Genomic DNA, 13,945 nt, shown 5'->3' on the forward strand with positions numbered 1-13,945 from the left:
AAGTTATTGCATTCATGGACATTGTGTTCTTTGTACTATTCTCTATTCTTTTAAGTGGGATCAGTAGTGATAGCCCCTCTGACATTGTTGATATTGGTAATTTGTGTCTTCTCTCTTTATTTCTTAGTTATTTTGGCCAGAGTTTTATCAATTTTATTGATATTTTCAAAGAAGCAGCATTAGTTTCACTGATTCTCTCTATTGGTTTCCTGTTTTTAATTTCATTGAATTCTTCTCTATCTATGGACTATCTTCTGCATTTATTCAGTTCTACTTTTATATTCTTCATTATAATTTTATAAACTTTTTTTCTTCTAAAGTTGTTATATGTCTTTGACAATATTGATAGCTATGTACTATTGTGAATATTTTTTCTGCCACTAAAATGGATGTATTATGGTGTGGGATGTCACGGTATCCTTGTAGAATGTATTCTCAGGAATTAGAGGGAAGTCAAGATATTTTGGTGGTTTGGGGATATTATGGAGTAAATGTATCTTATAGGGAATGGTTTCCTTGAGAGGACAGAGTTTCTTGAGTGTTAGAATGATCACCGTGTGCATTTAGAGGATACTGGTAAGTCAAAGCTGTTGAGGGATGTCTGTGTGTTAGGGATGGGGATGGGATGAGTGGATTGCCTGTGAGGACTCCAGATCTAAGAGTCAGAGTGCATTAGAGGATTCAAGCAAGATATCCTGATGTGAAAGAGTATAGCGATACTCAGGGTGGCTTGGAAAATCAGGGTATGTTTTTACTTGGTCCAGATATCCAAGGAGCCAGGTCTGTGGTATCAGGATATTTCCTGAAGTGGGATGGAGTTTAATGGTTTTTCAGTGTCAGCATGATCTTTGCAAGATTATAGTCAACCAAGGGTTCTCCACGGGCTGGAGGGTAGGATGCCCTAGAGTGCCTGGATGCTGTCAGATCAGGGAGCCTTTCTAGGGTCACAGTTTCCCAGTTCTCACCATGTCCTAGTGGGTCTTTGTGTCCTAGAAGGTGGCAGGGTCCTGAGTCCTGGAGAAATCAACTGTCTTGAGTGGATTATCAGAGTTCCTTTGTGGGTTAGAGCATCTTGAGGTGGCAGGTTGTCTTGTAATTCAGTGTTTTCTTTTTTTTTCTTAAGATTAATTTTTATTTATTTCTCTCCCCTCCCCCCCCCCCCCCAACCCCAGTTGTCTGCTCTCTGTATCCATTTGCTGTGTGTTTTTCTGTGTCCGCTTGTATTCTTATCAGCGGCACTGGGAATCTGTGTCTCTTTTTGTTGCATCATCTTGCTGTGTCAGCTCTCTCTGTGTGCGGCACCACTCCTGGGCAGGCTGCACTTTTATTGCACAAGGTGGCTCTCCTTGTGGGGTGCACTCCTTGAGCATGGGGCTCCCCTACATGGGGGACACCCCTGCATGGCACAGCACTCCTTGTGTGCATCAGCACTGCACGTGGGCCAACTCACCAAATGGGTCAGGAGGCCCTGGGTTTGAACCCTGGACCTCCCATGTGGTAGGTGAACGCCCTATCAGTTGAGACAAATCCACTTCCCTCAGTGTTTTCTTGTAGTCCAAGTTTAGTGCATGGAAATGTGATTTGGTAGGTCATGGCTGTGGTGGAGTTCAGACTGTACTAAGAGGTCCCAGGGTCCTGGAAGTTTAGATTGTTTTGGAGGGGGTGGTATGGTAGAGTATCCCTGGAGGTCAAAGAATTCTGCAGGGTTAGATTGTGGCAAACATGGTTGGTTGACATCACAACAGCTGCACCCCCTGTTTTGGGTTGAGTTGCATGCCCTAAAAAGGTTTGTTTAAGTCCTAACCCTTGGTCCTATGAGTGTGACCTCATTTGGAGATAGATCCTTTGATGACGTGATTAATTAAAATGAACCCAGACTGAATTAGGGTGGGCCATGGTCCAGTATGACTAGTGTCCTTAGAAGAAGGGGAGAGGAGACACAGACAGACTCTGGGGAAAAGACCCTGTGAAGATGGAGGAGGCAGAGTGATGTGTCTACAATCCAAGGAACACCAAGAATTAGCCTACGCCAGAAACCAGACAAGGAATGAAGGAGTCGTGGTGCTGCTGACACTGTCTAACCTCCAGAGCTGTGAGACAAAGCATTTCTGTTGTGATATGCCCTCCAATTTGTGATACTTTGGTACAGCAGTCCCAGGAAACTAAGACCCACAATCCTCTGATCTAACTAACCAAACCCTTATTCGTTCACCATCCTCCAAATGGCAATATCCTTCAGGGAAGGTTAAGTCAGTCACCACAGCCTCATCCTCTCCCTTTACTAAGTTAATGGTCAGAGCATGGGAACAGGACACCATCTGACAATGAAATATGAGACAGAAGTCTGTGGAGAGACTTCTCGGAAGCAAGTAACCTTGAAGGAACTCCACTTTTGGACTTCTTACAGCATGGGAGAATAAATGTGTTTACCAATTAATGATGCTACATGAGATGCCCTTTTACTTACAGCTGAACATATCCTCATTGAGGAAGAGGCTTTCTAGGGAGTAAATAAGGTGGTCTTGCAGAGTCATGAATCTTTTTGGATGTCAAGATATCTTCAAGGTTTCGAATGTGCCTGGAGAGTAAGCATGTCTTAACACAATCAGAGTTTCCTAGGAGGTAAGAAAAATTAGGAGTTCAGGATTTTGTTGATTTTGTCTACAGGGTCTGGGGGAACTACAGTTTAGTTTGCCATGGGCTGGTGGTGTTCAGGGTGTTTTGAGACTGTGTGTCCTGGTGATCAGTTTGTCATGCACAATCACTGTAAAGAAGTGGGGTTGGGGTCCTTGGAGTGTTAGATGATCCCAGGTGTCAGAAGGTCTTGGGTGTTCAGGGTGTCCTTTATGGCTTGAGTGCCCATGTAGGTTCCTGGTTATCTTAGAGCAAGGGTTCTTAGCCTTTTTTGTTCCACGGACCCCTTAGCCAGTCAGGCGAAAACCATAGACTCCCTACTAAGTCCATACTATACTGTATATTGTTTAATAAATATATCACACCTGCACCAACTCATCCCCACAAGAATAATGTTGTTTTGAATTTTTAATTCAAGCTCATGGACCCCTTGAAACCCTTGGATAAGAACCCCTGCCTCAGAAGGTGAGGGTCCATTAGGGAGTTGAGTGCTTCAAGATAATGGCATCCTGGGACAGTTCGCGAAAACATGGATTATCAGGCTGAGGGGTCAGGTTACCCTAGCTTGGTCAGAATATTCAAGGGGTCCTCATATTCAGGGACATCTGTTTGTCTTGGGGGGTGCCATTGTACTCTGAATTGATGGATTACTCTTGTAGGTAGAGAACCCAGTAAGCTGAAAGTGTCAGAGGAACCAGGTCATCCTCACAGGGTCAGAACATCCTGCAAGTTCAGATTGTTCCAGGGACTCTAATGTCCTGTGTGTTGAAGGGTCTTCTGGGGATCAGGGAGTCCCTTGATCTTATGGGGTCATAGTGTCCTTGTAGACCCAGGGTATCCTGGGTGTTCAGGATATTACAGATGTCAAAGGTTCTGAAGGGTCAGTGTGTTCCAAAGGGGTTAGAATGGCCTCATGGGGTGTGCATGTCCTGAGAGGTCAGCACTTCATGGGGAGGGGGATCAGATCTACAAGTCAAGGTAGAATATTCCAGGTATCAAAGTGTCCCTGGGTTGCAATATTTCCTACCAGATACCAGGGTCCTGGGATTATCCTAAAAGGTTGTCCTTCAAAGGGGAACTCAGGTGTCCTAGGAATGTGAGAATATCATGGGAATCTCAGTTTCCCTCCATTCCTGAGGTCCGGGGGGCAGGGGGTTTTCACCCAGAAATCAGACGCTCTTCAGAGAAAAGGTTTCTGAAGGTCTGGGTGACCTTGGGAGGTCAAGGTGTCCTGGGGGGTTTTGGGTTAATGAGGAGGAGATGTTGGGTGGAGGAAATCAAAGAGTGCTTGATGACTGCAGGATCCTATGGCTTGGACTCAGGAGGTCCTGAGCAGGTGGCGACTGTACACTGAGATCGCAGAGTAGCCTGGAGGGGCCAGAATGGACCTGTGACTTTGAGTTTTGTTATGTCTTAGAAACAGGTCTTTGGGCATCACCTCCATGCTGATCCCAGCAGGCCTCCTCCTGGCTGCCCACTTACATCCCCTTCACTTCCCCACCCCCGCCCCCTAGCGGAACTCTGAGGAGGGGGTCTTCAGAGGAATGCATTTTCTCCTCCTTCCTCTGCCCAGTTCCCAGGCGGGGATTTAACAGGACAAAAGAACTTGGTCCTCTGGGAATACGAGCTCTTGGCCCCAGGCCCTGGACCCTCCAACAGAACACCTTCCCTCATCCGGCGTGTGATCCTCCCCTGACGAAGTGGGCTCTGGTGGCCAGGGAATGATTGGACGAGCCCCCAGCGGGCAAGGAGGGCACGCCTCCAAATCCCAGGGAGACAGAGGGGGGGCGTTGGACGGCAGGCTGGGCAAGGGAGGCCGCGGGGAGGAAAGGGAGAGAGAGAGGGGCAGGGGGAGAAGCCAGACACAGCAACAGGGTGAAGGCAAGACAGAGAGAAGATCTACTTGAGCAGAGGAATGGGGAATTAGAAGCAGAGAGGAGAGAGAGGGAAAAACTATCGCTTACGTCTCTCTATACATGGAGTAAGACTCAGAGAGAGAGAGGAGCAGAGGGAGAAAAAGAGAGACCACAGGCACAGAGGGGCAGGACCAGAGAAAGACGGACCTGCAGTCAGAGAGATTCAGGGGCCCAGGAGACTGGGCGTCCTTGGCCTTCATTGTTAGCCATGGAAGCAGAGAGGAGCCAGCAGGGTAAGCAAAAAAAGGGGCGAGTGGGCAGCAGCCTCCTGCCTGAGAGCTACCCCGAGGCTGGGACTCTGATCTCCACCGTGGGTGAGTGACTCTCTGGGCGGGGCCTGGGTCCCTGAGGGGCAAGAAGATGCAGGCTCAGTACCTGGTTTCCTATGGGGCAATGGTTCGCCGTGAGGAAGATCAAGAGGGGAAATTTAAAAAAAAAAAAAATTCTAGAGTGTTAAAACTGTGGGAAACTTTAGAAAACGTCTGGCAGAAAAGCTCCTCCCCTTGATGGATGGGGAAACTGAGGCCCTGGCATTGTGCGATCTGCTGAAGAGCACATGTGGTGTGCAAAGGCAGAGCAGACCTCTCCGTCCCCTCCCTCCTTCCTTCACTGGCTTCTCTGAAGCAGGGAGCTGGAGAGGCCGGGGCTTTGGTTCCCGGAGAGCAGGGGACCCAGGAGATCAGCACGTTGCAGCCCCCAAGATGGGCAGCGAGCACTGGGTGGGGGGCAAAACCCACCGGGTCCCCTTGGGGACGGGTGCCCCAGCCCCGGACATCTCCGTTTCCAAGTGTGTGCCTCCCAGGTGTCTCCTTTCGCCCCTGGTTCGCGCTTCCTCTGCTCTCAGGCTAATTAGTGCGGGGGCTTTAGTGAGCCTGTGGGCAGGAGAGGCAAGCCTTTCCCACGAGCTCAGGTTCCTGCAGCCTGGTGGAGGAGCCAGGGCAGGGATACCGGGAGAAGATGAAATGTGCCCGAGGCAGGGTGTGACTGAGCGGAAGCGGGGGCGAACGCTTCATCTTCCCTGGGTAGAAGCGGTAGGAAGAGGGTTTTAAATTGAGCGCTACCCAGGAGAGCAGGGAACAAGTAACAGGGTCTCTGAGAAGATGGGAGCGCAAAGAGGCGAGACCCAGATGGGTAGTATACGGTGGAGCAAGGTTACCCGGGGCAAATTTGGGGGGGGGGGGGTGGCTGGGGAGTGGGGTAGACAGAGCATGCGCGCCCAGGGTAAGGGGCGTCCCTAAGGGGAGAGCTGAGCCCGGGTGATGCGCCTCGGGCGAAGCGGGGGCTGCGGCTGAGCTGGGAACGGGAGTGGTGTTCCGGAGAGGCGAAGGATTTCGGGCCTGGGCAGGGTGGATGCAGGGGGAGCAGCCCAGGGGCGACTGAGCAGAAATCGGAGGGGAGCCCGCCTTAGAGGGGCAGCAGCTGGGTGGTGGGCTCCACGGGGACGCCCCCTCTCGTCTCCCTCCCTCCGCAGGCTCCCAGCCCTTCAAGAGGCTCTCCGGTGTGGGGGCGGGGAGACCCAGACTTTCCCCCCAAGGAGGACAGAGGGGTCGCCCGCACTCCCGGCGCCGGCACCGCACCACCTTCAGCCCGGGGCAGCTGGAGCAGCTGGAGGCGGCCTTCGCGAGGAACCAGTACCCGGACATCTGGGCCCGGGAGGGCCTGGCCCGGGACACTGGCCTCAGCGAGGCCAGAATCCAGGTGATCCCCCAGGCTCTGCCTCTCTCCGGGAGTCAATGCCGACTCAGTGCTTGGGGACTTCCGAAAGTATATATGGTCTTTGCAAGGAGTCAGCCCCAAGGAACAAGATAGTGTCAGCCTCAACAGGGTTTAGTCACAGCCACCTCGCCTTGAGTACCAACTCTCGTGGGCATTACCGTCCTAACAGAAACAGTCACCAGAACGCAGGCCTCACCCAGCAGTGAGAGTCACCCCGCCTGAGCTGGGAGTGTCGCTGGAGTTTAACCCTCTCTCATACCTTCAGAGTGACGTGAATTCTAACAAAAACGCAATCGTAACTCTTCACATCTCTGTGTAACCTTGCCCAGGCCCACAGCCTTGACACTCAGCAGGCCCAATGCTTCCTCAGTAGTAACCATCAACTTAGTTAACCCAGTAAAAATCCTATCCTAAATCCTTCCTTGTTTGTAACAAACTCACTCATAGTCATAATCTCTAAGCCTAACCCCAGGGGAGGTTTCTCATTCTCTGGGGAGGGAAGATGCCACGGTGTCACATTCATCTCTTCCTTTTTGGAAGGTGACATTGCTTACACACCCAAAGTGTAGAAACTGGGCAAATTTGAATGCAAATGGGAGGTGGGGGTGGGGTCTCCTCTGCCTGGAGCGTTGGACCAACCCCAGCCGCGTGGGAGAGGATCACTCCCCGTTCCTGTGCGTTGCTGCATATGACAGTGCCACCTCTTTGAGGAAGGGACTCTAACGTGGCAACTCTCCACCTCTTCAGGTCTGGTTCCAGAACCGCAGAGCTAAGCAGCGGAAGCAAGAGCGGTCGCTGCTCCAGCCACTGGCCCATCTGTCTCCTGCCGCCTTCTCCGGCTTCCTGCCCGAGTCCCCGGCTTGCTCCTACTCATACCCAATACCACCTGTGCCCATGACCTGCTTCCCTCGCCCCTACAACCAGGCGCTTCCCTCCCAGCCCCCTGCCGGCGGTTCCTGTGCTCTCCCACACCAGTCTGAGGACTGGTACCCCACCTTGCACCCAAGCCCTGCCAGTCATCTGCCCTGCCCTCCACCCCCACCCATGCTTCCCCTCAGCCTCGATCCACCAAAGGCCTGGAACTAAGGTCCAACCAGCGTTGATAAGGGGACCCCTAGCCTGTGGCTCCCTTCTAGGGGTAGAGTAGAAATATAGTGAGGGGCAGCTCAGAGGCTGGACACTTACCAACGGGGCATGGCAAAGGCTCATGAAGGCGACTGATTGAGAGAATTTGGGAAGGTGAACTACTGGAAGGGATGAGTAAAAAGCCTCAGTTGATGGCAGAAGTGTGGAATTGATGAAGACAAATGTTGCTACCGGTGAGCGGAGTTGAAGGAAGGAGATAGACCTTCGGGAACTTCATTCGTTGAAATCATAGTTGAAGATCGTCAACCCAAAAGCTGTCTCTAGCTGATTTCAATAAGGCCTTTGATTTAAAGTCTGCCTAGGTATCGTTTCCCTATCATCTGTCCCACCAACCTACTCAATTGTTAACTTCTGTTCGTTCTGTTCTAGAAACATGGCTGGGGTTTATCATCCTCCCTTCCATTCCAAAAGATGGTTTGCTTTTTCAAGCCCCATATTTTCTAACCCAGAGGCCGTGAGTCTTTCCCACTACCAGCTGGTCTTGCACATCTGATTACCAAGGATGAGCTCGGCCATGCCTTATTTCAAAACTAATAATTTTAAAAAGATCTGATTGGCCTGGTCTGTAGGAGTCTTCATCGTCTATCTTCCACATCTTTTAAGTCTGCTGCATGTTTTAACATATATGATTTCTGATAAAGTGAAAGCTCTGATTTCAAACTTTTCTAGGAGTAAACCATGAGCCATGAGGCTCATAAGAGGTCATTCCCTGGCTGTGAAGTGCCTTGGTCTCCCTACAGAAACATGGTGTAATGTCGTTGGGACACCATTATTTACTTATTTATATGTAGGTTCACCTCCTTTATTGGCAGGCCCATAAATGTATCCTCAGTAAATGAGCTTCTACAGATGGATACTCATTTTGTTTGCTGGTTTTAAAATTACATGTAAACAAATCCGGAATCAAAACCTATATATACATTGGCATTCCTATCTATCTCCTTGGGCCCAGACTGCTTTCCAGAAAGTATACACCAATTTGCATCCCACCAAAAGCCCTAGAGTGTTGCTTTCAGCACACCCTTGTTATCTTTTACCGTTTTTGACAACTTGTTAGCTGAGAGTCTTGTCTCCTTGTTTATTTCTTAATTTCCATTTAATCAATTGCTGGTGAGAGTCAAGAGTTTGACATCTATATTGTCCATATTTACTTTTTTTTTTTCACGTACATCGCTTATCTGAATTATTTGTATATTCGTATGTTGATACAGTCTCTTTTATTAGTGTTGGAGAGCTCTTTTGTATTATGGATATGAGTTCCTGGTCATATATTTTGCCAATACTTTCACAATTTGTTTGTTTTTAAACCTTTCTCAAGAAGGTTCCCTAAGAGAATTAAGCACTAATCCCTTAAGGCACCTAATATATATAGTGAATTAACTTCACTCTTAACTATTTAGAATGTTACTGGTTATGTAGAATTGGTAGAATTAAGAAATTAGTCAATTCATTTTCTGTGTTCTGTGAGTCAGTGAGGAAACCCAGGTAAGAAATTTCCATAGTTTTTACTGGCTTTCCTGATTTTTCTTCATTATTTGGATCAAAATGTTATATCTTGATTCATTTGAAGTTTATTTTAGTATGTGAAGTAAAATAGCCATGTAATTTTCTCCAGTCAGCTAGCCAGTGGATACAACACCATTTATTTAATAGTCCAACTTCCCCCACTGAACTGTAAAATCACATTTTTACATATATTATGTTCCCTTATATTTATGGGACAGTTGTGGGCTCCTAATTCTTTTCCATCAATATTTGTCTATTCCTATACCAGTAGCGCAGTATTTTTAAATAAAATTTTATTTAAATATATCATTCATACTGAATAAGTGTGTAGTAAAAGTTATGAACTTACAAAACAAACATACATATTATTATATAAAACTCCCATACATCACCTCACCACCAACACCCCACATCATTATGAAACATTTGTTACAAACTATGAAAAAGCATCATCAAAATATTAACTATAACCCATATCTTATATTTGGTGTATTTTTCCTGCAATCCACCCAATTACTAACACCCTGTATTAGTATTATAAATTTGTTATATAGTTCATGAGAGAATATTCTCATATTTAGTGATAGTATTTTAATTACCAAAAATTTAAGGATTATTGATAACTTTCAATGTCGAATTTTCTTAGCCCCAAACAAGTTGTGTCTTGCCATTTTTCTCTAGACTTCTCTTATGTACCCCATGAAAGTTTTTTTTAAAAACAAATCTTAATACAAGTTTTATAAATTACAAGTGTAATATATGCTCTTTGTAATGAGTCAAGTCAAAAGAAAAGAATATATGTCAACATAGATGAATCACAAAAAATTCAATATTGAGCAAAAGAAAAGTAAGTTCATAAAAATATTTTCCAAAATACTGTATATACCATATATATATAAATAGTTTTGAAACATGCAAAATGATTATATGTATACTTTGGCATATTATATTCTAGTATACATATGGAGTAAAATATAAAGACGGACCAAAGAATGATAAGCACAAACTGGAAGAGGTCACAGTGAGGGGCCATCAACTTTATTTGCCATCTTTTATACCCCAAACTGAACAGTTTGTTTTACTCATTAGTCTTAAAAGTCTGAAATATTTCATAATTGTGTAAGTTAATAGGCTCCCTCTCCTATCAATCCCATCATGAGAAAAACAATATTAATTGCATTTATCTGTCCATAATTTATTTAGGCTCATCGAAGACATTGCAAACATCTATACACTCATGATTTTTCTTTTTGAAAAATAAAAATGGTATATTTACCAATTCCTCAATATTGTCTTTTAAAATAAATACCCTATTATGGACATCTTTCTGAGATTTTATTGTTTTCATTGCTGCCTCCCAGCCCTTCCTTGTCCTAGAAGCGTCAGCATTGGGTTGGTGTTGTTTTGTTTTCCCACCACAAATGTCCCTGCAGTTGCAGCATCAAAGGATTATTTTCACACATACACACACACACACAGACTCTCATAGAAATATAAAATTAACATGTGTGAAAGATTTTTTTAACTCATTATTGAGAGAGCCAATAATGATGTTAAAGCTGATTCAAGGGACAATCCAAAGGACTGATACATTTTATTTTATCTTGTATTTTTTTGAAGATGCCTAGATCACAAAAAATGTTACATTAAAAAATATAAGAGGGAAACGGACTTTGGCCCAGTGGTTAGGGCGTCCGTCTACCACATGGGAGGTCCACGGTTCAGACCCCGGGCCTCCTTGACCCGTGTGGAGCTGGCCCACGCGCAGCGCTGATGCGCGCAAGGAGTGCCGTGCCACGCAGGGGTGTCCCCCGCGTGGGGGAGCCCCACGCGCAAGGAGTGCGCCCATGAGGAAAGCCGCCCAGCGCGAAAAGAAAGAGCAGCCTGCCCAGGAATGGCACCGCCCACACTTCCCGTGCCGCTGACGACAACAGAAGCGGACAAAGAAACAAGACGCAGCAAATGGACACCAAGAACAGACAACCAGGGGAGGGGGGGAATTAAATAAATAAATAAATCTTTAAAAAAAAAATATATATATATATATATATAAGAGGTTCCCACATACCTCACCCTCACCCCCCACTCCTCCCACATCAACAACCTCCTTCATGATTGAGGCACATCCATTGCATTTGGTGAATACATTTTGGAGCACTGCTGCCCCACATGGATTATAGTTCACACTGTAGTTTACACTCTCCCCCAGTCCATTCACTGGGTTATGGCAGGATATATAATGTCCAGCATCTGTCCCTGCAATATCATTTAGGGTAACTCCAAGTCCCGAAAATGCCCCCACATCACATCTCTTCTTCCCTCTCCCTGCCCTCAGCAACTACTGTGGCCACTTTCTCCACATCAATGCTACAATTTCTTCCATTACTAGTTCCAATAGTTCTATAGTAGACTATCAGTAAGTCCACTCTAGTCCATATTTTATTCCTCCATCCTGTGGACCCTGGGATGGTGATGTCCACTCCACCTCTATATCAAGAGGGGGCTTAGATCCCACATGATTGATGGATGTGATTCTGCTGCTTGGAGTTGTAGGCACTCTCAGTTCGCTGTTGTGGTGGCTGACCATCCTCACCTCCCTGTTAGCTGACCTGGGTAAGTCCGGCAAACTGGAGAGTTGGTGTTGCAACTCTGCTGGCTCAGGGCCCAGCTGGCACATGGGCAGCCCAGAGATTCAAGTCTCCTGGGTATACCCCATCCCCAGGGCTAACCACAGGTTTAGTAAAAGTGACAGAAGAGGCATGCGTAGAAAGGTCACATCTGAATCCAACTCCATCACACTCAGGAACACAGATTCCAAAGTGGGGCCCACTGACAAGGCCCTGAACTCCAGAGCCGTCTGCCATAACCGTAGAACCCGTATAGATGAGGAATAGTGAAATGAATGTGCAAATGGAGGCAAAATTTGATTCTTTCACAGTCGAAATTTCTCACAAAACTTATTTGCAATATAGACACAAGAATTGTTTTGCATTGCTATCAGATATCTACAATTTACAGACTTGTAAAATAGGGCAAGACAATGAAAGGCTCAGAGTCCCCCTTATTTGATCAGCATCCAATAACCTTGTAAAATTGGGCTCCAAACAATGCAGTTTTCTACTGAAGCAGATTTTTTTCCTCTAGTTTCCTCATGTACATACTGATGCTTTTATTTCTGTAGCTAGATGTTGCAGGGTAAGATTGCTTTTAAAGGTTATGTGCATTTAAATTGTAAGAGATACGGCCTGAATAGTTTACCAAAAAGTGTCCCTTATGATGGTGTCCTGTTGTGTTTTTGTTTGTTTTTTAAAAAGCCTAATAAAACAAAGGTAAAACACTACTGTAAAATGCTAATAACGGGGAAACTGTGCTGATGGGATATACAGAAACTTTGTGCTTTCTGCATGGTTTTTCTGTAAACCTACAAGGCGCTAATAAAATTTTTAAAAACCAACAAAACGATAACAAAAAAAAAACTTCCCCCTAATACTCTTTTAATGGTTCGATTTTTTAAAAATCTTAACAAATCTGGAACTTATTTTTTTTTAATATGGTTAGAATTAAGCGACTGACTTTTTTCTTCCAGAGCAACAGTCAAATAAGCCAGCACCACTTGTTATGACAATGTTTACCTTTACCCAAGCCCCATGTTTCTGGAAAACAGTGACGTTTAAGAAATCCACCTCCCTCCTTTTGTGTTCTGGAAACACAAATGAAAAGAATCAGCTTTCCCATAGGACTTAGATAAATAACACTCAGCAATACACCCCTTGTTTACCTAGACGAAGCGGGACACAGACCCTTCAAATGCCCATTCTTGGCCTCATAAATGGTAAGCTTAACTGCTTGTCCCCACTGGTCAATCGAATCCAAATGCTTGTTAACCAAATTTAAGCTTCTCCCCTGCCTTCAGACCCCAGGAGCTTTAGGAGGGCCTCACCTCCCGGAAAATAGGCTGCCTCGGGCATGAAATATTCTCAGATCTGCCATGTGGTCAGCCAATCTTTCATTCCACTTTTCTACAGCAGGTTCTTTCCTCTCTATAAAAGAAAACCCCTTTGCCTAACTCTTGAGATGCCTGCGGAGCTTACATCAGAGCGGCTCCCTAGTGCAATAGTCCTCTCCCTCTATTGCAGAATAGTCTCATTTCCAAGTCCGGACTTGTTTATTTATTTAGTTTTTGCAGTTGAACTATTTTCTCCCATTGACTCAAAATGCTTTCATCTTCAGATAGAAAATTAAATTCCCATCGGCTCCGAAATCGATTCTTGGTTTTCAGTTCGGTTCTCCAACAGCTTTTCAGGCTCACACTGGCGGTGGCACAGTCCCGGGGTCTCCCTGCGACCCCACACTCCTGGCCCTGAGCTCCAAGAGCGGAGGGCGGACCACCAAATTCAAATGGCACCCTTCGCTCCCACATTCTCTGGTCCGAGCGGGTCTGTTCACTCGCTCCCTGACCCCACCACCCACTGAGGGGGGAGGTGGGTGAAGAAGGCGAGGGTGGGGGGGCGCCCACGCTTGAGGCTCCTTTGTGCCATGCACCTGTAGGGGTCCCAGTGCCCTCCAGCCGATGGGACTGAACTTGTAGCATGAGCAAACAAACTGTACTTGTAAGCAAGCAAGCACCTTAGAACAGGCCTAGAGTTTCTCTAGAAAAAAAAGCACATAGTCCTCTCGAGTTCAATATTAACCAGACGTTTTGCTTCTCTTTCTTGGTAAAAGAAACGGACGACGTACCCTTGTAAAATTTCACTCATTCCCTATTCTTACCACTGTGGAACTCAGGCAGGAGTGTGGCCATTTGAGATTATTTATGAATCCCCAAAAAAAGAGATTATGTTTGTAAACTAATCTATTCCTCTGGGTATGATACTCTTCGGCTGCCTTAACTTAGCTGAACTGTCTTTGATTAGATTAGCTGTTAAGATTAGGGCTTTTGATTTGTAAGCTTTTACCCCAAATACCCCTCATAAAAGTCAACAGATTTCCACAGCCCTTTAGCAGATTAATACACACGAGGCACAATA

General features: G+C 46.1%; 1 protein-coding gene across 1 annotated transcript; it reads left to right on the forward strand.

Annotated features, from left to right (window-relative positions):
* Window positions 1-4,758: 4,758 nt before the first annotated feature.
* PROP1 (PROP paired-like homeobox 1) lies at window positions 4,759-7,352 on the forward strand. The gene is made up of 3 exons (XM_004458297.2): window positions 4,759-4,864; window positions 6,022-6,248; window positions 7,014-7,352. Exons 1-3 carry the CDS (start codon window positions 4,759-4,761, stop codon window positions 7,350-7,352), a joined length of 672 nt encoding a protein of 223 aa, XP_004458354.2.
* Window positions 7,353-13,945: the final 6,593 nt, after the last annotated feature.

The sequence above is a fragment of the Dasypus novemcinctus genome, chromosome 2 (assembly GCF_030445035.2).
Source record: "Dasypus novemcinctus isolate mDasNov1 chromosome 2, mDasNov1.1.hap2, whole genome shotgun sequence".
In the NCBI taxonomy this organism is placed as follows: domain Eukaryota; kingdom Metazoa; phylum Chordata; class Mammalia; order Cingulata; family Dasypodidae; genus Dasypus; species Dasypus novemcinctus.